The 26,589-nt window shown below is 40.4% G+C and overlaps 1 protein-coding gene across 8 annotated transcripts in view; it reads right to left on the bottom strand.

The window, feature by feature from the left end:
* The window catches only part of LOC134531653 (peroxidasin), a 443,688-nt gene that overhangs the window by 38,343 nt on the left and 378,756 nt on the right, over window positions 1-26,589 (bottom strand). For 3 of the 8 annotated variants that reach the window (XR_010075058.1, XM_063367423.1, XM_063367441.1), the window contains exons 3-9: window positions 20,439-20,510; window positions 16,667-16,738; window positions 12,043-12,114; window positions 6,226-6,297; window positions 3,808-3,971; window positions 3,124-3,241; window positions 900-1,066 (exon numbers count right to left, since the gene is read on the bottom strand). Coding sequence is in view for 7 of the 8 variants with exons in the window: in XM_063367423.1 (XP_063223493.1) it covers window positions 900-1,066; window positions 3,124-3,241; window positions 3,808-3,971; window positions 6,226-6,297; window positions 12,043-12,114; window positions 16,667-16,738; window positions 20,439-20,510 (737 nt within the window). In the remaining variant the exon portion in view is untranslated. Of the gene's footprint in view, window positions 1-899; window positions 1,067-3,123; window positions 3,242-3,807; window positions 3,972-6,225; window positions 6,298-10,470; window positions 10,543-12,042; window positions 12,115-16,666; window positions 16,739-20,438; window positions 20,511-26,589 lie in introns of all 8 variants that reach the window. The other 5 variants (XM_063367432.1, XM_063367477.1, XM_063367460.1 and 2 more) reach the window with 4 other exon arrangements.

Here is a 26,589-nt window from a genome sequence, read left to right on the forward strand (position 1 = left end):
AAGTCGGTTTACGGATGATAGTTAGGCCACTCCAGTGTTTCAGGGGTACTACGCAACCTGCGTTAACCTCATAAGATTCAATGCTATTTTCATTTTGCTTATAACAAATTAACTAATATAGATTTCGAAATGATGCTTGCTTGAAATGTAAGACAAAGATGCTCTTATCAAAGACCCTTTCTTCAAAAACGTGCATAAATGATGTTTTTATACTAATCTTTACTAATATGAATAAGTGTATTGTCTAGGTTTGAACCATATTTTATACACGTTTTTGAAGAAAGGGGCTTTGATAAGAGCATCGTTGTCTTTCATATCAAGCAAGCATCATTTCGAAATCTATATTAGTTAATTTGTTATAAGCAAAATTAAAATAGCATTGAATCTTATGAGGTTAACGCGGGTTGCGTAGTGCCCCTGAAACACTGGAGTGGCCTCTTAACGTGACAACGTCATAACAAAACATTGATGAAATGATTGCATACTTTTATGAATAAAATTTAATCATTTTTATTGAATTATCACTATTTTGTATGTATACAAAGGAGTGAAATGAAATCTACAATTTAATTAAAATATGTTTAATTACTTTAACGAAGAGATTAGTTTAACTATAACTTTTATACATGTTTGCTATTTAACTTCTTCCAATCTGTGTTATTCTGTTAAGGAAAGGACGATGATGGGAAAATTAGGAAACGGAATGTGAGCGTTTCAAGTTTAATGGTGCCTCGAAAAAATCAAATCGATGGTTGTTCCAATCGAGTGGAAGAGAGATAGATGCGGCGCAAGCGTACAGGACAATGTGCATAACGGGACACTTTTTCGTGCGTGCAGCCGGCAGTTCATCGATTTATTAGACGTTGTCACGTCAAAAAGAAACCATTTGGGACACGCACCCCGGGACTTCTGGTAGTTGATGGTGGCGGCGCGCGACTTGGCCTCGCCCGCGGGGTTCTTGGCCATGCACTCGTACACGCCCACGTCCGCGTCCACCGTGTTCTGGATCATGAGCGTGCCGTCCGCCAGCTTGGAGTAGCGCGGGTCGGCCAGGTTCACCTCGTTGCTGCCACACGCGCACCGCGGCGTCAAACACTCCACTCACCAGCACTCATCAGGGAAGCCTACGATTCACTCGTCCTTCTGGAGAAACCCGAATACTCACGTTGGCAAGCATTCTTTCAACAGACGAGAGAGCCAAACCCGAAGTTCCCCGAAGTTCATGCTCGCCTTTTGTTTTCCGTACCGCAACACGTGTATTTATTTGGGGGAAACCGTTTACATGATTTCACAGTATCTTCAATGTAGCTATCCTAACCAAATCAACCGTCCACAATGTTTTAAAGTATTTATAATGTAGCTAACCTAACCTAATTGACCATTAGTTATCATGAGTTGTATATTTATTTGCAATGAACAAAAAAAAAAACCGAAGATACACGATCGGGAGTTTGGCTCTCTCGTCTCTTGAAAGAAGGCTTGCCAACGTGAGTATTCGGGTATGTCCAGAAGGACGAGTGAATCGTAGGCTTCCCATCACCGTGCGAAGCCTAAGATGTACATCAAGCTCTGTCCCTGCCCGAACACGCCCGAATAATTCACCTTAGACCAACCTCGGATTTATATATATATATATATATATATATATATATATATATTTCTCTGTTTATTTTAATGTAGCTAACCTAACCGACCACTTTTAATATTTGAATTCATTTTTCCTGCGCAAAAATGAAACAAATCCCGAGGTTGGCCGAAGGTGAATATTCGGGCGTGTTCGGGCAGGGACAGAACTTGATGTAGGCCTACATCTTAGGCTTCTCCATCCACCGTGGCCGAGATTTCACTTCTGCGTTTCGTCGAAAGCAATGCCGTTCGACGGTAGCTCACAGTGATGCAGACAAGGTATGCTGGGTGGTTAGTATATAGAAACCATCTCAGCATTTGTCCAGTGTGATTTTGGGAAACCAAGGGAAAAAAAAAAACAGGATTAAAAACTGGAATATGTCATATCTCTGCACCACCTTGCTCACACACTCAGTAACATCTGCTCACTGTGGGAATTAATTTTATTTTAGTTACCTGCAAAAAATAAGTTATTTTTGTTTCATCTTTAATTACGTTGACAAGGTCATTTAAGATGCCACATACAATTAACATAATGAAGGGAAAATGAGGAAAGAATCTTTTATCGACTAGGGTAATCATTTTAGCATGACTTTGAAATAAAAAATTATAAACTTCAAAGATATAATTATATTTTAAACATAAAAACCAAGATTTCCGAAAGGGCACAAGTACAAATTTCATAACATCATCAAAAGTGACGCAAACTTTGTTTTCCAATTAGGGAAGAATTTTCACAGTTTTTCTTTTAAAGCTAAACTTTCCGAGATATGAGACTCTTTAGTAATGATGAGCATAGTTATTCATAAGGTGCCTAAGGCACCCATTGATAAATGATGAATACAACAAACACTTAAATTTAATAATTAAGGTATGTTCCAATTATGAAGCTGTATTTAAAATGTTACTCTATTGTTACACTTCCATTTTCTATTTTATACACAGCTCTATGGAGTAGGCTAACATGTATTTGTACTTCATGATACGCTTGTCTCCAAGGCATACATATATCTTTGGCATTACAGAGTCAGTGAGTGAGTGAAGAGCGTAACTATATACAAGGTTACTAACGTGCTAGTAACAGATGGCTACACAGGGCCCCGGGTGATTACCCAGCTTTCCCGTCTCTGGAGCCAGGGGCGCAACAACAGGGGGGGGGGTAAGGGTATTTTCCCCCCCCCCCCTTCCGAACCCTTGAAGTGGGGGCAAACGGGGGTAAAGAAAGTGCTGTGTAATCAATTTTTAGATAATAAAACTGCTCAAATAGCACCATTTTCCACCTTGAAATACAAATTTTCCCGGGGGAGCCCCCGCTTCAATAGGGGGGATAGATGATTCTTTATAAAAAGGTATATTGCCCCCCCCCCCCCCTTTGGAAATTTAGTTGTTGCGCCCCTGCCTGGAGCTGCCCCTGGTAACGACCCAGCCATTTGCTGTTCACACTCCCGCTCAGCAAAGTGCGGGAGTAGTTGTTATAACACCCAGTGAGTGACTTACTTGTTCCTCATCCAGACAATGTCCGGGGCAGGATCGCCCTCTGCCTTGCAGTTGAAGAACACGGTTCCTCCGAACGTCACTTCGACGTCATGAGGCTCTTCTGTGATGGTTGGTTTCTCTGGAGACACCAAGCTTGTAGTCAACCTCACTCTCAACATACATCGATCAATGATTTACGATCATGATAAAACCCCTTCCGCCTTAGATGGACTGGAAAAAATTGGTTGTCTGTAAAGTCGGTTTACGGACGATAGTTTAACGTGACAACGTCATAACAAAACATTGATGAAATGATTGCATACTTTTATGAATAAAATTGAATCATTTTCATTGAATTATCACTATTTTGTATGGATACAAAGAAGTTTAATTAAAGATTAAATAGTTTAGTTTAGTTAAAGTACTAAATTTAAAAACTACTTTTGAAAAGCCCGCCTTAACCTATTTAATATAATAGTAGATTCATAGACCAATCGAGTGGAAGATAGATGCGGCGCAAGCGTACAATGAGCGTAACGGGACAGTGTGCGTAACGGGACACTTTTTCGTGCGTGCAGCCGGCGTTCATTGATTTATTAGACATTGTCACGTCAAAGAAAAAAACAGGACTCTGACAATGGCCTGTATGAGTGTGCACGCACAAGTCCTGAGAATTGGCTGGAAGCACGCACGGAGGACACTCACTGCAGTGGAACTCATGCTCCGCCATGCTGGCCAGGGACTTGCCCTGCATCTCGGCGGGGTACTGACACGTGACCGCCGCCTGCGTGGTCCTCTGCTTCTCCTGCAGCATCCTCGCCAGCCACATCATCTCGCAGTCGCAGATGAGCGCGTTGCTGTCCAGCCTCCTGTAACACACACACACACACATGCACGTGCAGTTACCCTCTGGGAGCGAGACATTTCCATCACCTGCACAGCAACTGTGTCCATTTCCATCACCTGCAGAGCAACTGTTCATTTCCATCACCTGCAGAGTAACTGTTTCCATTTCCATCACCTGCACAGTAACTGTTTCCATTTACATCATCTGCACAGTAACTGTTTTAAGTACGTCCACAGCAATGACATGTGAATGTATGCGATCCCATCACGTTTTTTGACTTAACAAGCGATACAGCAATAAACTTGAATCTTAATTTTAACCATATTAATGGGTTCATTCCATTATGAATTGATGTTAGAACTCCACTTTATCCTTATTTGTGTTATTTTAAAATTTTCAGAATTAATCATTTAATATTACGTGTATTTTATCAAAATACGTTCGAGGTCATGTATGAGTAAATGTAAATGTAATGCAATGTAATGTAAAAAACCAAAGCCAATGTTTATTTTTTTACCTTTATGACACAGTTGCAAAAAAAAGACACAGTTGTATACATATATCCCTATTTACGACTGTAATTTTTATTTGTTTAATTTTGGAATTTTATCTCTATGTATTGTAATTTTTTTATTTTATAAATAGATTGTTACGCCAGTTCGTACCCTGTCATACACTGCGTTTATAGTAAAGCGTAACTAAAGGACATGTACAATGACGCAGGAACAGAGACGGATCACACAGAACTAAGTGTCAACGATGGCACGCATGCGACCAGGACCCGTACGTATCAGCTCGGCAATGCCCAGCTCTTCCGTTTACGTCGCTCCGTGCGACCAATAGAAGCCGAGCACTTGTCTGCGGTGGCAGCCATGTTTCCTTATGTTCTAAATACGTTAAAAAAATTTTCAAGTACAAGAATATCTAGTGTTAATTTAATACTTTTTTTTTCATTATATATTTTAATTTTGGCTGTGCTATCGTTTAGGAGTATATATATTTTTTAAATAATTAAATTAATTTTTTGAAACCTTGAATTCAATCTCGGTGGTTGCCATTGTTGTGTTTCCGTGCACCGTGGAAGCAGCAGACGCGATAGTGAAATGTTCCAGGAGATCCTGCTCTGTTTACATGCCACTGTAGAACGGGGATAAATAAATCTCTTAGCAAACATAAAACACTACAAACAGTAACTAGGAAAATTTGGAAACCCGACAGGATGATGAATGAGCGTGTTGCGGAGAGCTAAGCCTCCCCCAACGAAGTGGTCCCACCTGAAGTGACATTTACGCCTGTAAAGCCTGCCACCCGTGCTACATGCCTGTGTAGCGGGTGAACAACCCAACAGGCGCTCCACCATGAACAATGCACGCACGCGTCCCACCCGGAGCCGCGCGGTGGAGGGGGTAACCACGTGACTGATCACACGACCTCCCTCCCCTCCGACGGGAAGCCATCACTTCACAGACGAGAGAGCCACACCGGTAGTTCCCCGAAGTTTATGCTAGCATTTTTTTTCCCGTTCTATCTAATTGTATAAACCGGTGTGGCATTAAATTTTGCGGTCGATTAGGATAGGTTAGCTACATTATAAATACTTTAAAACATTGTGGATGGTTGGTTATATTAGGTAAGTATAGCTACATTAAAAATACTCTAAAATCATTTTATGGTTGCTTAGCAAATAACTTTTTAATATGTAGCTATCCAGGGCTAGGAAACCGTTTACATGATTTCACAGTATCTTTAATGTAGCTATCCTAACCAAATCAACCGTCCACAATGTTTTAAAGTATTTATAATATGGCTAACCTAACCTAAATGACCATTAGTTATCATGAGTTGTCCAAAATAAACATTCACGGAATATGGGGCGTCCCGAGAATATTTGTGGAAGACAAAGACTTCCTAGATTTTATACGGTATGAAAAATATACAAATCCACGAAGTACGTTTCTGCAATTAGTTATTTTCCTCTAAAAACAATCACAAATAAATACCGTTGCCTTGTTTAAGGTCTTTCCTTTTATTAACACCATCATATTTATTTACAATGAACAAAAAAAAAACCGAAGATGCACGATCGGGCGTTTGGCTCTCTTGTCTGTGAAAAAGAGCCCCCCCCCCCCCCCCGGGCCCACCAGACCGAAGCAGGAGTAACCACAAGGTTCTGGATGGTCGAAGAACATAGCACATCACATGGGCCTATTTAAATACGTAACAACAACGTAACTTACACTTCGATAATAGCGTACAACAACATTACAGTCACTTACAGTCGTTTCAATGATTCCAAGTTTTTGAATGCGCCCGCTGGTATCCTCTGCAGTTTGTTGTTGTGAAGAAATCTGCAATCAGAAATCATGACAATCATTACATGACCCACTTACACATTTCACGTGTAATATTGTGTGTTTGTTTTCAGAACGTGTAGCCGTCAGTGAAACGTCTTTGAATTTACCAATACATACGAATGTATGCGATCCTGTCAGGTTTTTTGACTTACAAACGAAACATGTAACGGAGCAGAAATAAACTTTACTATTAATTTTAATTATATTAATGGGTATTTCCGTTATGAATTGATGTTAAAACCCCATGTTATCATAATTTGTGTTATTTTAAGTTTTCTGTTTTAATATTTAATTTTACTTGTATTTTATTAAGATACGTTCGTGGAATCACTTGTAATACACGAAAGGCAATATGTATTTGCAAAACAACAACACAGTTATATTTATCCTTGTTTATGACTGTAATTTTTACTAATTTAACTTTGGGATATTTTACCTTATGGATCGTGTTTTTTTTAAATATGTTGTTACGTTATGCCATAATTGCGTTTATAATAAAGCGTAACTCAAGGACGTCAATAGAAGTGAACAAATCAATTAAAAGAAGCAGTGTCAAAACATTTTTAAAAAAATTAACGATAGTGTATAAGAGCAACATTCCTTATTGCATCACATTCTTATAATTTTCTATGCTTGTCACCGATTCGTCGAACCTCAACGCCTATTTTAGCCACGTAAAGTTAATTTACGGTTACACTGTTGTTTAGTTGTGCGGTTGGTAAGTGTGTAAGCTGACGTGATTAATGAAAATAGTTCAGGTGTTGCACACCATAATTCTACAGTTTTCGGTATATTCTAACGACGCGTATTCCCTAATCGCGTACAGGGTTGGAGGTCGGGGTTGCCAATCTCCTTCCAATTGGCTGTCCATGACATCAGCCGAGTGATTGTGGAAGCAGCAGACGCGATAGTGAAATGTTCCGGGAGATAAGTCATCTGTTTACGTTTCCATGCCATTGTAGAACGAGCTTTAGAGTCTTCAGAATTATTTTTTTTAAAACTGTGGGATTTGAAAAATTGTACTCAAGTAAACAAAATTATTTTTCCTGGGCCCTTTGCTTCTCTTGACGGCCCTGAATAATGATTTTTTTTTAAGTTGCAGATATTCTAAGGCTGTAGTCATCTATAAACAATTTTTACTACTTCACGACACTAATGATACAAAGTCACAACTAAAACTAAACATCTTGTAATTAAAAAATTGAAAAAAAAAAAATCACATATTTAAAAAACAAACAGTACCAAAACCTCACCAAAGTTATTATTTATCACTGTGGCTACAGAAGACAGGCCTAATTACTTTATTTATACACATAAATAAAATAAAAAATCTGCATCCAAGGAAACAGTTACGGGAAATAATTAAAAACATACTATTCTAATTTGTTAACAATAGTAAAATTAATAAAAAAACCAAAATCCATGCAAAAATAATTAGCTAAAACTAAATTAGATACTTTTTTTATACCTCTAGGGTTATCAACATATTTAAGCCAGAATCTGTGTGCTACGGAGACAGTCCAAACACCGTGAGTGATGAGGGAGAGCGGGAAACTAGTTTCTCCCCCCCCCTCCAGTTTATTCGCGACCCGACATGAGTTAGTGGGGGACGCACCACAACGCCGAAATACCACAACGCCGAACGTACAATAACACCGAAAACCATAACGCCGAATGCCAAATTGACTACAACGCGACAGCTTGAAAACTGCTGTGTACCACAACGCCGAAATACATTAACGCCGAAAAATGTCATTTCAGGACTGCCACAAAGGTTAGGTTAGGTTAAGCTAGGTTAGGCTAGCCTAGGTTAGGTTGTGGTATTTCGGCGTTAAGATGCATTTAAGAAACACACATTCATTCAGTTGTTTTTCATTTTGCTCCTGTGGCCCCTCCCCCACCCCGCAGCAACATTTTTCGGCGTTACTGTATTTCGGCGTTGTGGTACACAGCAGTTTTCTAGCTGTCGGCGTTGCGGTCAATGTGGCATTCGGCGTTATGGTATTCGACGTTATTGTAGGTTCGGAGTTGTGGTAACGACCCGAGTTAGTGCACACACTGCGCCCCGAAGACTGGCACTTCACCAATCCACTGTTGTAACAATGCATTAGTGCATGCGGTTAACATCCACCAGGCCGCTTGATGAACTGTAGGTAGCGCTCTTGGACACGACTGTACAGATGCGCAGCTACAGACCGGGGTTAGACCAGGACGTGTTAACAAAGCCACCAGAAACTACTGGCCCGCAGGCAAACTAAACTGGCCAGAATAATTAGGAGATCAGACAAAAAAAAGAGGAGGGATTGTCTGTAAAGTCGGTTTACGGACGATAATTTTACGTGATAACGTCATAAGAAAACATTGATTAAAAAATTGCATTCTTTTTTTTTTTAATTTTCAAATATTATTTATAGTTTTTGCAAATTTAATTAAAATAATATGTTCAAATATAATCACGAACAATTAGTTAAAAAGCCCGCCTTAACCCGTTTGATATTATAGAAGATTTTCTCGCACGGTGGTTGGCCGTGACAATGAGTCATGCTTTTTTCGTGCGTGCAGCCGGGCGTTCATCGATTTATAAGACGTTATCAGGTAAAAAAGTAATTAGATTATTAACACCAGATCCTTGCTGGGTTGTTTGGTGTTCCACTTCCCTATTCATCAGAAACGTCGATCACGCAGGTTCTGACATGAATCGCGACTCATCGGAGAATTGGGGCGACTGAAATGCTGCCCCTTGAAAGGGCAGCCCTTCAGGATTTTTCTGACAGTAGTTAGTTTGTAAAGTGACCTAACCTAACCTAAACTAACCACTGCCAGAAAAATCCTGAAGGGCTGCCCTTCCAAGGGGCAACAATTCAGCTCCCCTGGAGAATTCGGCGTGTACCCCTTCCACGATGTTCCTTCAACCTAGTTCCTCTTGTTGATAAGTCGCACACCACGGGCCTACGTGCATACAGACCGCTGCAGACAAGCCATCTGGAGAAAAAAACGATTACGGGAAGTTGTAAATGGCTCCTTCCGTCCCGTTGCTGTTTGCAAGGTGCGTTGACTTGCCCGGGGGGAGGGGGGGAGAGTGCCTGAATTGTATATCCCCTCAGAAAGGGTACCTTTCATACTTTTGGGTGGCGGTAGTGTAGCTGGGGAGAAACTGGAAAGGTACCCTCTTTCCTATTTCTTAAAATGTTTTTGTTTCAATGAAAATTTGGACTGGAAAGGTATCCCCTCGGAAAGGTTAGGTTAGGTTAGGTTAGGTTAGGTTAGGTTAGTTTAGGTTAGGTTAGGTTAGGTTAGGTTATGTTAGGTTAGGTAAGATAAGGTTAGAAGAGGTAACTTTCACGATTTTAAAGCAGAAAATAATATGCATTTTAAGAAATCGGAAAGGGTACCTTTCAAGTTACTACCCAGCTACACTACCGCCACCCAAAAGTGTGAAAGGTGACCTTCCCGAGCCGATACATTCCTGTCGTCCCGCCTTGCCGACGGGCTGGCAATAGTCACTGCCTGTAGCGCATACTGTTGCTGGAAGTACATGTCGTCTGATCCCCTGATAGTTTCTGTCTGACGCCCTAATTATTCTGACCAGTGACTAGGGCCTACCCCGCACGGGAAGCCTACGATTCACTCGTTCTTCTGGACATACCCAAATACTCAAGTTGGCAAGCATTCTTTCAACAGACGAGAGAGCCAAACGCCCGATCGTGCATCTTCGGTTTTTTTTGTTCATTGTAAATAAATATACAACTAATGATAACTAATGGTCAATTAGGTTAGGTTAGTTACATTATAAATACTTTAAAACATTGTGGACGGTTGATTCGGTTAAGATAGCTACATTAAAGATACTGTGAAATCATGTAAACTGTTTCCTAGCCCTGGATAGCTACATTTTAAAAAGTTATTTGCTAAGCGAATTCCCCCCCCCCCCAAATAAATACACCTGTTGTGGTACGGGAAAAAAAAGCGAGCTAGAACTTCGGGGAACTTCGGGTTTGGCTCTCTCGTCTGTGAAAAGAAGGCTTGCCAACGTGAGTATTCGGGGATGTCCGGAAGGACGAGTGAATCGTAGGCTTCCCTACCGCGCACAGGGCGAGGGTTAGACGGGCCGACTGCGTGCAAACCCACACACACACACACACACACACACTCTCAGGCTCTACTCACAGGCGCTCCAGACTTCTCAAGCGACTGAAAGCCCCCGGCTCTATGTGTTCGATCCTGTTGAAATGCAGGTATCTGCAAGGGACAGCGAGCCAGTCAGTGCAAACACACACACACACACACACACACGGTCGGTGTCTGGACTTGTCCCCGAGACACAGCGGCAAGCTTCCTGTTCGCCTCGCCGACCCCAGAGGACAGGCAGAGCCAGGCTGTTCGCCTCGTCGCTACACCTGCCGGAGACTTGCGGGGAGATCTGGTCCATACTCGAGCTCATCTTCCTTGTCCTGACCGTTCCTAGCACCAGCCTTCTTCCTCCCCTGTCCACCCAACAACTCGTGCAAAGTTCCTTCCTTCCATCTTGACCCACATTGCCATTTTAAAATTAAAAAAAAGGGGGTTTTCTGTAAAGTCGGTTTACGGACGATAATTTTACGTGATAACGTCATAAGAAAACATTGATGAAAAATTGCATACTTTTTTTAATTTTCAAATACTATTTACAGTTTTTTTGCAAAATTTAATTTAAATAATTTGTTCAAATATAATCACGAACAATTGGTTAAAAGCCCGCCTTTAACATGTTTGATATTATAGAAGATTTTCTCGCACGGTGGTGGGCCGGTTCTGGCACGCTCGGATCAGGCGGAACGTGAAAATTTTTTCGTGCGTGCAGCCGGCGTTCATCGATTTATAAGACGTTATCACGTCAAAAAAAAACAACATCTAAACGTATTTCATCCTCTCTCCGATGCGTCCAAGATTTCGCTGACCTGCATTAACATCCCAACAAACACTGCACTTCGTAAGTGGGTCCAGCCTATGTAGCTCCGAGTGCATCTTTCAGCTTAATATGACTGGAAAACGCTGAGTTAGTGAAAAAGGCTTGGTTTAAGCTCAAAAAAAAAAAATTCATCGATTCCAGTTCATATCTCTGTCTTTAGTTCGACGGTACAAGAAAGAAATGTCCTATTTCAATTTAGGGCTTCTTATGCTTTACCATGTTTTTTTGACGTGATAACGTCTTATAAATAGATGAACGCCGGCTGCACGCACGACAAAATTGTCACGTTCCGCCTGATCCGAGCGTGCCAGAACCTGCCAACCACCGCGCGAGAAAATCTTCTATAACAATTCAAACAGGTTGAGGCGGGCCTTTTTAACTAATTGTTCGTGATTATATTTAAACAAATATATTTAAATTTAATTTGAAAAAAAAAACTGTAAATAATATTTGTAAATTAAAAAAAGTATGCAGTTTTTCATCAATGTTTTCTTATGACGTTATCACGTAAAATTATCTTCCGTAAACCGACTTTACAGACAACCCCCCCCCCCCCCTATTTTTGTGGTGATCTACCGTCACGATACCAAAAAAAATAGATAAGAGTTAATTATGTTAAATTATCTCGTGGAGGCCACGGAACCGTTATGTTCTCTCCCCTCCGCAGTCGCTCCTGAGATGTTGAGGAACGCGCCGTCTCTGCCTGTCGTCTGAGGCGGGCACACAATCTCTCTCTCTCTCTCTCTCTCTCTCTCTATCTCTATCTCTCTGCTGCCGTCGGCACTACTTACAGACGTTCTAGCGAAGGCAAGTTAGAAAATGTTTCAGACTCAAAATCCACGATTTCATTAAAGTGGAGGTATCTGAAAACAAATGAAATAAACAACACACACAAATTAAAGTAAAAATAACGCTTAATCTCACCAAAAAATAATTAACAAAATTTATTATAATAATGTGCAAGGATCCATGTGCAGTGCCTGGAAAAAAATTATTAAAATTATCAAAACAAAGTAAAGATAAATGGTAAAAAATCTTTTTTTGATAAAGCAAGCTCTTAAATTTAACCAGGAACCTCGATTTTTGGTGCAAAAGATTACACGTAGGCTAAGCTGCAACGCACTATATGCAGACCGGCAACCAAACTATCATTATTAGCTCATCGTTAGAGACCTGCAAAATTCGCGGATTCATTGACCTCTAGGATAGACTCCACAGTGCTTTAAATACTCGCGGAAATGACACCTGTTCATTGGCTACTGACGCGTGAGACGTCTCAACTAGGCTGTCCGTATTTCGGCACTTTCTTGGTTTAGTGCTTCCCATTGGCTCACAGTTCCCCGGATAAAATGTGGGCCAATCGCAGAAGCGGTACGAAGGTATAGTTGTTTTGATGCTAGCCTATCGCGAAATGAATCCGCGAATTTTATATGTCTCTTTATCGTTTGTGTAAGAAGCCATTTCATACATTGGCTAAGCCGCTCATTTTGTGTTGTCACATTTCAGTAGCCTGTTTATTAAGTAAGGAAGTGGAAAAATAAATCGCGTGTATGGAATAAAATAACATATCTTTACATGCTGTCCTGTTAGTACACCATGGCGCATCGCAACAGCCATGCATAATTTCCGTGTTAAATTTGTGAACCAAAAAAGAAGTTGCCTCTTTGTATCCCAAGCTAATTTTATGGCAGCGAGAGATTTAGTAGTGTAGATTCATGTATAATGAAACATTATACATGATAATATACATCCATAAAATTTTCACAATTTGTAAAATAAAGTTGTGTTTAAAATGCCACCTTCAAAGGAGAATAAAAACCCTTCCCTAAGAATACAGCGTGACAGCCCAAAATAATCCCGTGAAAATTCAAACTATAAAACATATTTTTAGTGAACAAACGGTTTGTTACTAAAAATAGTTTATTGTGTTCACTATAAATAAATTTTCTGTGACATAAAAAATTAGAAGGAATGTATTTAGTAATATCTGCAAAATATTATTCCAACGAATGACTGCAACCTGAGTTCATTTATTCATTTCAGATACAGATACAACTCACATTGTTAAAAAGAGTGATAAATTGGCAGTCGATACTGTAATAATTTCACTAGAAATGGAAGAGCAGAGTCACAACTAAACACTTTTTTTATTCTATAAGGAGGTAATGTCAGAGCACATTTTGGAGTAGCATGCCTCTAATTTTCTTTGGGATCGCCTCTTTGACTTGTAGTTTTCAAAGCAATGCCCCCTTTGAAAGCAATAAAATACTGTTTATTTTGTGGGTGAAAATGTAAACCGCGGAGTGAAAAATAAAAAAAAACACAAAATTAAATTTTATATAAAAATATGCTTAGGAGGTATGTACTTGTTGTACCACGGGGCGGGGAAAGTTTAGGAACTTGCATCAAAAGCCAAAGCTTTATCATCGCCAAATATTACGTGCTGAATTTCCCATCAGCCTTTGCGCGAGCATTACCGAGATGGGAGTGCTAAGGCAATTTCGGAGTCCCCGACAACTTTGGCGTCTATCTCATTAACAACCAACCGCGTGTGAGACGCTGTCCATGGGCAGCCTATTTCTGCAACACCAGCAGCTTCTGAAGATACATTCGCCGGAATAACGAAGCTCTCTCTCTGTCTCTCTCTCTCTGTCTCTCTTCATAGGCCCTAAACAGCATCACGAACGAACATTACGTCGAGCGTCTCTGTTCTCTCAGACTTGATTACTTTACGCAAGTTATAATTGTTTACGTTACTATCGCTGAACGATAAAAAAAAATACGAATTATCCATGCCCAAAGGGAAGCCTACGATGTACATTCTGTATTGCACAGACCCGAATACTCACGTTGGCAAGCCTTCTTTTCACAGACGAGAGATCCAAACCCGAAGTTCCCCGAAGTTCATGCTAGCTTTTTTGTTGACATGATTTCATAGTATCTATAATGTAGCTATCCTAACCAAATCAACCGTCCACAATGTTTTAAAGTATTTATAATGTAGCTAACCTAACCTAATTGACCATTAGTTATCATGAATTGTATATTTATTCATTTACAATGAACAAAAAAAAACCGAAGATGCACGATCGATCGTTTGGCTCTCTCGTCTGTTGAAAGAAGGCTTGCCAACGTGAGTATTCGGGTCTGTGCAATACAGAATGTACATCGTAGGCTTCCCAAGTCCAAAACAAAAACAAGTTATTTTTAGTGGTGAAATTCACATTCACATTCTAGGACCATAAATCTTTGCGAGGCCCGTATAAACAAAACATGTGTATGGAATTCGCTCTGAAATGCACGCGCGCGTCTACATTTATATAATTCGTCCAGAAATGATTTGCAACCTGCAGCCAAGGTTTCACGGGACCAACAAAACTGATTTATGACCTCGCTCTTCGAAAACAAATACGTATTTTTTTTTTTTTTAGATTGTGAGATCTGAGCAATGCTTGGAATTTTCTGGCGCAGCCATTCGCACCAGAGAACTGTGTCAGCGCTTCGAGCTCCACTAGGCAGTTTTTAAAAGGAGGTAGTTGTTTTATTAGCGCGTCTAATATGGAACGTTACTAGACAATTGTTCACGAAATAAAAATACAAAATATAAATCCGCAGCTTGCTACTAATGCATCATTCAATTCACCTTTACTGATGAGGACTAACGTCTTGTAATAATGGCTTCTTACTACGAACAATTCTCACTGTATTTGAAAGCCGAAAGATGAAAAATAAAAGTTATTACGTTTTATCAAATTATTAAAACTACCGACAGTTATGTCAATGCGAAGATATTAGAAATTATAATAACTGCATTTTATAACGACTAAGAACTGAATAGACATTAGGTAAGATTACTTGGTAATTTTTGCTTAAATACTTAAATTATTGAGATAATTAATCTAAAATGAGAAATTAATGAAAAAATAAGACAGTCAAAAAGACCTGTATTCAAAATTACGTAATTATGTCCAACATCGTCCAATATATAAAACGTGTAGCCTACATACAGGCTGTCCCCGAACCCAACGTCAAGCCGAGAATAGTTAAAAAGACCAATTAATTATTCTTCGGAATAAAAAAACATTAAAACATGTTCGTAATTTTTAAGTTATAAGCATGTTCTGCACCAAATTAATAGTTACTGTCCCTACAAATATTTGTTATGCAATCTTGAATAACTTTACTACTGATAAACATTCAAAATAAAATCTAACATGCTAATCTTTTGGCGAAAAAAATTGTTGCATGAATTATGGGGCAAAATATTTTAATTGGGTATCTTTGACTATTCATACTGTAAAAAAAATATTATGCTAACTTAGAAAGTTCACTTAAGTCGGCTGCAAAGAAGTTTCAGTTAAAAAATAATAACAGAACATCTGTGATTGTGTGATATGGTGCTTAAACGCAGCTGTAAGAGTTACCTAGTACAAAAAGAATGGACCAAACATGCCAGTAGAAGCTGGTGGAAGCTGGTCGAAGCTGGTGGAAGCTAGTGGAAGCTGGGGGAAGCTAGTGTAAGCTGGTGGAAGATTGTAGAAGCTGGTGGAAGCTGGTTGAAGCTGGTGGAAGTTGGTGAAAATTGGTGGAAGCTGGTTGAAGCTGGTGGAGGATAGTGGAAGCTAGTGTAAGCTGGTGGAAGATTGTAGAAGCTGGTAGAATCTGGTAGAAGATAGGTGAAGCTGGTTAAAGCTACTGGAATCTGGTGTAAGAAGGCGAAAGATGGGGGGAGCTGGTTGAAGCTGGTGTAAGATGGCGAAATATGGGGAAGTTGGTTGAAACTGGGGGAAGCTGGTTGAAGCTGGTGAAAGCTGGTGAAAGCTGGTGGAACTGATGGAAATGATGGAAGCTGGTTAAAGCTAGTGGAAGCTGGTGTAAGATGGCGGAAGATGGGGAAGCTGATTGAAGCTAGTGGAATATAGTGGAAGCTGGTTAAAGCTAATGTAAGCTGGTGGAAGCTGGTGGAAGCTGGTTGAAGCTAGTGGAATATAGTGGAAGCTGGTTAAAGCTAGTGTAAGCTGGTGGAAGCTGGTGGAACTGACGGAAGCTGGTGGAAGCTGGTGGAAGCTAGTGGAAGCTGGTTAAAGCTAGTGTAAGCTGGTGGAAGCTGGTGGAACTGATGGAAGCTGGTGGAAGCTGGTGGAAGCTGGTGGAAGCTGGTGGAAGCTGGTGGAAGCTAGTGGAAGCTGGTGGAAGCTAGTGTAAGCTGGTGGAAGCTGGTGGAACTGATTGAAGCTGGTGGAAGCTGGTGGAAGCAAGTTGAAGCAAGTTGAAGCTGTTGGAAGCTAGTACACTCCGGCGCGACTGCCACCAGCAACAGGCCTCAGCCAAGAGCAGGTTGTTGCTGGTTACGGTTTCACTGCGCGTCAGGCCCGAGAATGCTCGGCTCCAGCTCCAGAAGCAGTGGCTACTCACAGCTGCTCCAGGCGAGGCAGGTCCTGGAACACGCCTGACTCCAGCTGCCGGATCTTGTTCTTGTACAGGTACCTGGGAGACAACACAGCCAGGCGGCCGGGCGTCAGGCTTCAGCGAGGCGCATGCAGGCGAGATGCTAGTGTCACAAGCACACACTGTTGGACGTAGACCCTTCTTGTCCTCTGCGCCAACCAACCGGATAGTTGCTAGGCATCGTTCCCTTATGGCATTTATACGTACCACTCAAAGTTTAGGGACAAGAACAAGTAAACAGATGTTTTCAAAGTGGTGATGTTCCCTTTCGTCTTAACCCCAGTATGCTATAATCTGGCTTTATGCTCCCCCCACAAACTCGTTCAAGATTTTCCAATATAATGTCAACTACAGCTGTTATAAACAACGTCATGTAAGTTTTAGATGAAATTGTTATATGTAGCGTAGTAACTGCATATATAAAATATCCGTTTTAGTAAGTCCTGATACTGTATCTAGTTCCCTAGAGCGACAGTTTATTATTTTTAAGTTGCGAAGCATAAAATCTGCGTGACAACGGTGTTTTAAAGGTAGTAAAGCCAATATTATGTATACATAAATGTATATACACATAAATAACAAATAAGCAAATTTTAAAATTATTACTAACGCAAGTTACAAAAATGTATGGTATGATAATAGTCTGTAAATCTATCACATAAGCAATGAACAAGTTGTTAGATGTGGCAGAGCACTGTTATAGCGTAATCAGCGTAAATAAAGGTTTCACAAGCTTCAGGCCTATACAAAGGTTGATGTAAAAAAAATAGCTCGTACAAGCAATGTGCGTGTAAATTCATGCAGGTTGCAAAAATCATGAAGCAATCCAGTCGTAGGTCAGTCTGCTTGTTCAGCAGATAAAATATTACTATTATGCTAAAATGGATATGATTTGATCAAAGGCAATGGCGCAAACATTTTTTAATCGAAACTGGAGTGGCCAATGTTATCAAATGTGCTGGAAAAATGTATGAAAAGTAACCTCAAAAATGTTGCTGTCACAACGAAGCGAGAAATTTTTTTTTCATAAAGAATTACATTTTTGACGTGACAACATCAAATAAATCGATGAACGCCGGCTGCACACGCACGAAAAAGTGTCCCGTTACGCACATTTTCCCGTTACTCTGTGTCCCGTTACGCACATTTTCCCGTTACTATGTGTCCCGTTACGCTCATTGTACGCTTGCACCGCATCTATCTCTCTTCCACTCCATTGGAACAACCATCGATTTGACTTTTTCGAGGCACATTAAACTTGAAACACTCCCATTCGTTTCCTACTTTTCCTATCATCGTCCTATCCTTAACAGAATAACACAGATTGGAAGAAGTTAAAAAGCAAACATGTATAAAAGTTATTCTTAAAATAATCTCTTCGTTGAAGTAATAAACATATTTGAATTAATGAGTGCAAATAAAAGTAAATTTATCAATTAAATTGTTTATTTCAATTCACTCCTTCTTTGTATCTATATAAAATAGTGATGATTCAATTAAAAATGATTCAATTTTATTCATGAAAGTATGCAATCATTTCATCAATGTTTTGTTATGACGTTGTGACGTTAAACTATCGTCCGTAAACCGACTTTACCGAAAATCAATTTTTTTTTTCAAAAAAGTATTCCATTTTTAATCTTAATCGACTAATTTACAACGGAAAATTTAAAACAATTAAAATCATCGAAGGAAGTTTTATGTTGCGAGCTCTCGCGGTGTTTGACAGCAACGTCCCTGCACCCAGACAGCGGAAACTATGCCCACTCCGCTGTCTGTCCTGTGCACTCGGGTCTGTAAGAGCTAGAGTCCTGGCCCGCGCAGCTGGCGCCTCGCCTCTACGGGCGAGGGAAGCGACTGCTGGGCAGTGCTGTCATCAGATGGCCTCTATGGACTTCCAGCGGCGAACCTGGTAATTAAGTTACAGCACGTACTTAAAGCCGATGGAAAAAAAAATTGATTGTCTGTAAAGTCGGTTCAAGTTTAATGTGCCTCGAAAAAGTCAAATCGATGGTTGTTCCAATCGAGTGGAAGAGAGATAGATGCGGCGCAAGCGTACAATGAGCGTAACGGGACACAGCGTAATTGGACAATGTGCGTAACGGGACACTTTTTCGTGCGTGCAGCCGGCGCTCATCGATTTATTAGACGTTGTCACGTCACTAAAATAAATAATAATTACGTTTTAGAGAAGAAATCACAAAATAATTATTCTTATGAACAGACAAAAATATTTTTTTTCTGAATCCAATTTCAAAGAGAGAAAAATAAAAAGGTATAGTGTATCATTTTAAATAAAAAATTCCTAGCAAGCATTAGATATATTTAACAGCCAAGTATAGGTTCTTCTTTAAGTAGAATAATAACAAAAGCTGACCCAGTGTTTTGTAAACGTGATATACTATTCGCTATACGCTCATTTATTAAGCTGGAAATTAAAAAAGCAAGGCAGTGCGAGTTACTGTATAATCAGCGAATTCCACAGAGAATCACAGTTCAATAATTTAAAATCCAACTCCCTAAATGTAAAGTGGCGATATGCTATATCATCCGTCAGTCGAAAATATCCGGGAAAGTCATACTGAATGATTAAACTGTATTTGAAGTTTATCGCAACAACGCCACGTGCCAGCAACTGCAAGTACACTGAAGTACAACCGGTTGCCTATCGCCGAAGAGCAGGGGTAACCGCGAGTGTTCCTACTGCCGCGCTACACACTGCAGGTGCTGGACAGCTGTGATCCCTGCTCACGATACTGAGGCAGGGATGCCAAACTGTTATAAAAAATATAACAAGTAAAATAATTTCGTCTGTTACAATTCTGAGAATCAGTTCGAAAAACTTTTGTCTTTTATACACCAGGAAATTATGCCGCTTCGCAAATACACCGCACTGCACATACACCGACAAATTTAAAATCACAGTTAACGATACAGGCACTTGCAAGATATTTTTTAACATGTAAGAAAGTTATTTATCTATAAATAGGAAATTTAACATAAGAGGAATATTCGTAAAGTAAGCTCCATTTGGTCGTTAAAAAAATAAAAAAAAACGTAAGAAAAAAGGTTTAAATTGACAGTTTTAGTTTACTACATATGTAGTTCACATTTCAGTTGAAAGCACTTTCCGCAACGCTGCACCAGTTTCTTAACCACTCTGCATGTAAGTTCTCCGCCTGGGAATGGAACGGATGCCTTAACCATAGGCATCACGCACTAAGAATACGCAATGCGTGTAGCTAAGTACAGGCACTCAGTAAACTTCTCCGGAAAAATTTGAAGCAATCTCCGTACACGAGTCGAAAAATGATAGCGGCCGTTTTTTGGGGACGAAAATGGCTTCTTGAAACCTGAGTCAAAAATTACAGAAAACATAAAAAAATAACGATTGTCAACTGGTTTAATTTCCAGGTGGCGTACTTCTATGCAGAGGGGTTAAATAAACTGGCGCAGCTTTGCGAAAATTGCTTGGAACTGAAAGGCGACAAATTTGAAAATGCAGAGAAGGTCTGTAGTAAACTAAAAATATCAATAAAAACTTTTTCTCACGAGTTTATTTGTTTTTTTAATGATCAAACGGAACTTACTTTACGAATATCCTTCGTATAAATACGTTGGGTTTTCTTTGAAGTGATCTATTTTACAAGCAAAAATAGGAGAGATACCGTAGATGCTTGAGAGATACCTTCATGATTCGCAACACAGCAACCAGGGGCGAGTCGCAGAGGGTACTCACAAGTATCTGAGCTCTCTGAGGTCGCTGAACACCCCCGCCTGCAGCCTGGTGATGTGGTTGTTGTTGAGCAGCCTGCAAGAGAACACGCGTGTATCAGACAACAAACACTGCCATCTCAAGGTTGTTGTTGAGCAGCCTGCAAGAGAACACGCGTGTATCAGACAACAAACACTGCCATATCAAGGTTGTTGTTGAGCAGCCTGCAAGATAACACGCGTGTATCAGACAACAAACACTGCCATATCAAGGTTGTTGTTGAGCAGCCTGCAAGAGAACACACGTGTATCAGACAACAAACACTGCCATATCAAGGTTGTTGTTGAGCAGCCTGCAAGATAACACACGTGTATCAAACAACAAACACTGCCATCTCAAGGTTGTTGTTGAGCAGCCTGCAAGATAACACACGTGTCACCAGACAACAAACACTGCCATCTCAAGCACAACTCTACCTCGGAACCTGTGAACGAAACAGTTTTCACACTTGCAGACAGAGATTACCATAGAAACGTCATCATAACCGAACAAATTTCCAGGCATATGTGAAACATATATATACATATATAATTTCGGAAATAAAATAGTTGTAAAAATTGATTTTATACGTTTATATTTTTCCATGCAAATATTTAACTATTGAACTATTATATACTTAATCTAACCGCAGGAAGGCTAATGCAGAACAATTAGAGCAATAAATGAACTTTTACGTAAGCAAATACGTCTCTGTGATGATAATCAACAAGATAACAGGGATTGTAAGGGTATTAAAAAAGTCATCCTGGTGAAGAAAGGGCCAGACTTCCTAACATCTAGCTCAAGGGTCGCTGGTTCGAAAAACCAACCCCAGATAAGTTGTATGTAATTAGTTTGATAGCCGTAACCCATACGATCACATAAGTAAGTAGTCTGTGTTAATTACTAAATTTTTTTAAGAGGACTATACTCCCTTAACGATCGTTCACATATATCACTTCAGCCTGCAGATGACATATCAGTACAATTGGACCCGGAAATCCCATGCTCCATTCATCGCGGCGCTTTGTTTTTGAAGTGAAGCTTCTTCGGGCGTGATGGACGTAAAATTTCAAGGTTGAATTTTAATGCGTTTTCGTGAAACATTGTTAAAAATTTTTTTTCCTAACCTAAGCTAAAAAACTAAGTATATTGGGAGGGGTCCGGGTTAGTGAGAGACTCTAAGTGCGTCTCAGGCCGAAGCCTATACGCTCTAATCATGCAGGGGGTACCATGCAGAAAGGGGAACATGCATATGTGCTAAGGAGGGGGATTGGCCAGCCATGGCAGCAATTGGCGCCATGACTAACTCCCCTCACTTGACTATTCTAGACTAAAATAGATATGTTGGGCCCAGGTAAAACCTGCATAGACACAGGGAAAACCCTGGGCACTGACAAGCGGGATGCAAAAATTCATGCATTAATTTCATGCTGGTTGGTTACGGGAGTAGAAGGATGGCTCAGGAAGAAGAGTTGGAAGAGTAGAAAATGTCTACTAAGCAAGGGCGGGCACTTGGACATTTCTGTCCACTTTTTAGTTTTGGTAGGACTGGTTTTTAGGGGGCGACTTTCGTCGTTTCCCGCCAGGCTGCCAGCCAGCCAGGTGAAACATTGTTGTGAAACTATTCCTGACGCTGGTGGGTTGCGGACGGTGCAGAGAACTGGCGCGCCGCCATGCTGCAGGGATAGGCGGGGGGAAGCCTATGATGTACATTCTATATTGCACAGACCCGATTACTCACGCTGGCAAGCCTTCTTTTCACAGACAAGAGAGCCAAACCCGAAGTTCCCCGAAGTTCATGCTCGCTTTTTTTTCCGTTCCATCTCATTGTATAAACCGGTGTGGCATTAAATTTTGCGGTCGATTAGGATAGGTTAGCTAAATTATAAATACTTTAAAACATTGTGGAATGTTGGTTATATTAGGTAAGTATAGCTACATTAAAAATACTGTAAAATCATTTTATGGTTGCTTAGCAAATAACTTTTAAATATGTAATTATCCAGGGCTAAGAAACCGTTTACATGATTTCACAGTATCTTTAATGTAGCTATCCTAACCAAATCAACCGTACACAATGTTTTAAAGTATTTATAATGTAGCTAGCCTAACCTAATTGACCATTAGTTATCGTGAGTGTATATTATTTATTTTCAATGCAAAAAAAAACCGAAGATGCACGATTGTGCGTTTGGCTCTCTCGTCTGTGAAAAGAAGGCTTGCCAACGTGAGTATTTGGTCTGTGCAATATAGAATGTACATCATAGGCTTCCCATAGGCGGGTTGTGGCGGTAGGGTCCCGCCTGCGCATGCGTCACTCCGACTTGGGCAGAGCGCAACACGGCGGGGTTTGAGGTTATGGTGCACCGCGCCACTAGCCATCTTCGCAAGAAAACTGTGTTCTTTTAAGTATGTATTATTTTAATTATTCAGTATTCTTAAACAGTTTTAAACAGAGTATTGTTTTAGCTGTGTAACAAAATATTTTATGCTGGTATAATACTTTTCACGCTTTAGTTTCACAGGGTAATTATTTGTCATGAATTAAAATCTTATTAACTAAATCACACACCGTATGATAATTGGGAGCCCACAAAAATGGAAATATATTAATTACAACGTAGAATATGCTAGTTAAAATATTTTAAACAAATACCATGCTTGAAATATTCTGTTTTTATTATCACTTTGTGGCAACATGGTTATAATGTAAATATCCGTGCCGTTTTGTTTTCGCGTCGCGGCGGACATGTTGTCATTGTTAATTCATGCAACGGCAGAACATTATCAATGCCTATGAATGCATTGCAGTATGTCTATGTAGCCTACTTGCAGAATCTGTAGCACTATAGAGCAATGATAAGGTGATACGGTATTTGCAGAAATACAAAATCAGTCTATCAGAACACTGAATCACATCTAACCTACAAATAATATAAAATTAAATTAAAAACTAGTTTATTATTCTTAATCCTAGTTTTGATATTTACTAAACAAAATTGTCTTTATGGTGAGAGTATTTCAACAGTGAGTAATTTTTATTGTTAATTAATCTATACTTATAGATCATGAACCATTATTTTCAAGTGAGAAATTAATTTGTTAATTCATGTTTATTTAGAAAATTGTCTTCTCTCTCTCTCTCTCTCTCTCTCTCTGCCGTTTTACACCTTACAATATACTTACGAGTTTAGGTTTGAATTGCCAAATAAGTTTCACTTCTATCACATGTACTGAGTTACACGCGCTCTTTTATTTTGTTACTCCGACCACCAGGAATGAAAACTGCAAGGACGTCATTATCGGTCGATTGATCGTAAGTACAAAAACAATACTCACCAGTGATACAAAACATCTAACCTCGGTAACGAGCATTAAAGAGTTCTCATGTTGCAAACACACTTATAATAAGAAACTAGGGTAAGAAATTTAACGCAGAATTCTTTAAAACAACGATAAATATACGCAACTGGATTTCTGAACGCGAATCACACGTAGCTTTCGATGCTGCCGCTAGAAATCGCTGCCGGAGCAGCTACGTCGACCACTGAATCGTATGATTAGCAAGCCGAAATTTTAAACTATAAATAATGAAACGGCTCCGATAAAAGAGAAAAAAAAAGACTTGAAAAAAATTACTAAACCTCGGCTAAGGACCTGATTTAGAGAAGACATTTTTATTAAAACACTGCTCATCTTGTTACAATTCTTTGAACGGTTAATGCCATAAAGTATCCCTTTGTCACTGTGAACTTCGGTTCGCGCCATCCTCCGCAGTTGGCAGCACTGTGGCGTTCAGGAAGTGACTCCCGCCAGATGCCGCGGACCGACAGCTGAGATGTCACTCTCCGGCAGAGACGCGGCGCGTGTGAAAAGGGGCCGCACCTGGCGAGGCAGACGCGCGTGATTAAGACCCCAGCACGCGCGCTGCCTGCGTTAGTCACGCTCTCCCCGCAACCACGCCCCTCCCCTACCCCCTCCAGGGAAGCCTTCTTCTCACAGACGAGAGAGCCAAAACCCGAAGTTCCCCGAAGTTCATGTTTTTTCCCCCTTATTTTTAATGTAGCTATCCTAACCAAATCAACCGTCCACAATGTTTTAAAGTATTTATAATGTAGCTAACCTAACCTAATTGATAGGGACCGGAAAAATTCGCGGGCTCAATGACCTGCAGGATGAATTCCATAGTTCTACCTACACTCGGTCAAATGTCACCCACTCATTGGCTGCTGTGTTTTGAGACGTCCCAACGTAGCAGCCTGTGATTCGATACAGCTTTGGTTGGGTGTTTCTCATTGGCCCAGAGACATCCAGGTGAGTTGTGAGCCAATAGCAGAGGCAGCACTGAGGTATAACTATTTGTATTTTAGCCTATCGCGAAATGATTTCGCGAATTTTTCCGGTCTCTACTAATTGGCCATTAGTATCCTTTTATCAACATCGCCATATTTATTTACAATGAACAAAAAAAAAACCGAAGATACACGATCGTGCGTTTGGCTCTCTCGTCTGTGAAAGAAGGCTTCCCCTCCCTCCATGGAGGAGGAGGAGACGCCGTAGACACTCGGCATTAGTTCCACCGTCCGGCTGCCAGGGCGCAGCGCCATGCATTATTCACGTTCCCGCGCCGCGATCAGGCCGTGACGTCACACCCCCGCCCCCCGTCACACTTAGTTCCGCCCTTGGGCCCGCCCACCTTGCGGCGAGGATAATGCCCGAACATACCTTTAAAAACACATGCATTCACGCTCTTTCATCCTGGGCAAAGAAGGCGGGTACACGTCTCTCGTGTTGGAACATCTTCGAAGCGCTCGAAACAACAGTTCCCTAACTGCCACGTTTGAATAGCACCCCGCCCACCCGGGCACACATAACGGTCTGCAGAGCTTCAGAAAAAAAAAAAACCACGCGATTTCAAAACTACTTATGATATCCAAGTGGAGCCTGTTTACGTAAAAAATTTAATTAATACGCATTTCGTTTTTAAACTGTATTTTTGACGTGACAACGTCTAATAAATCGATGAACGCTGGCTGCACTAACGAAAAAGTGTCCCGTTACGCACATTGTTCCGTTACGCTGTGTCCCGTTACGCTCATTGTTCCGTTACGCTGTGTTCCGTTACGCTGTCGGCGAGTCCAGTAATAATAGGTTATGTTACAATTGACAAAAATTATGGTGATTCATATAATTGATGATAGATATTTGACTACAGTTTATTTATTTATATGAAAACTTGTCCACAATTGTATTTAAACTTTATAGCTAAACGCTAGTTTTTAAAATTAATTACAAGTCATCTACACGTTAACTGTTTCGTCGACTGTTTATAAAGTGAAGTGAAAAGTTAATGTGGTTTTCATTGATATTACAACAACAAATTCGGCAATAAAGGTTAATTATTCTTGCATTTTAAAAATCTGAGTACTAGTATAGTTTCAAGTATTTATTCTTTTATTATTAAAATAAAAATGATTCAATTTTATTCATAAAAGTATGCAATCATTTCATCAATGTTTTGTTATGACGTTGTCACGTTAAACTATCGTCTGTAAACCGACTTTAGAGACAACCAATTTTTTTAGATAGTAAAAAGTGTGTTTTTAAACATAAAACATCTAGTAGAGTTTTTGAAAGCACTCTAGGGAGTTGCATTATACATTTATCTTCATCTCTTCGCCGTACAATGTTACCGTCACCGCTCATATCTCATAGTTTCCCTATGCACGACGAGAAGACTGCGCGCCAGTCCTCAGCCTTGCGCTTAGAGGCGATACCGTGCTACAAGCTCCAGCGAGCATCGCACTTATCATCCCGCCTCGCTGACACCAATATACCCCCCCCCCTCCCTCCGACTAGACGGGTCCCGTAAATACGTCGCGAAACGTGTACTTAGGAATAAATTTGAATTTAGTGAGCAGCGTGAACATGCTTCACGGTATTTTACTGGCCTTTCACAGGACCTGGTGCTGGCCTTCCTTGCAGCTGGAGATAACACAAGCGTGCCTCCTGCGCAGCGACTGATCCAGAGTTCTGACCGCCCTGGTCTAATTGTGAGGACGGGCCTCCACCAGGTGTGTGTGTTACGGTCGGCATAAAAAAAATTGGTTGTCTGTAAAGTCGGTTTACGGAC

The sequence above is a fragment of the Bacillus rossius genome, chromosome 1 (assembly GCF_032445375.1).
Source record: "Bacillus rossius redtenbacheri isolate Brsri chromosome 1, Brsri_v3, whole genome shotgun sequence".
NCBI classification, from domain to species: Eukaryota; Metazoa; Arthropoda; class Insecta; order Phasmatodea; family Bacillidae; genus Bacillus; species Bacillus rossius.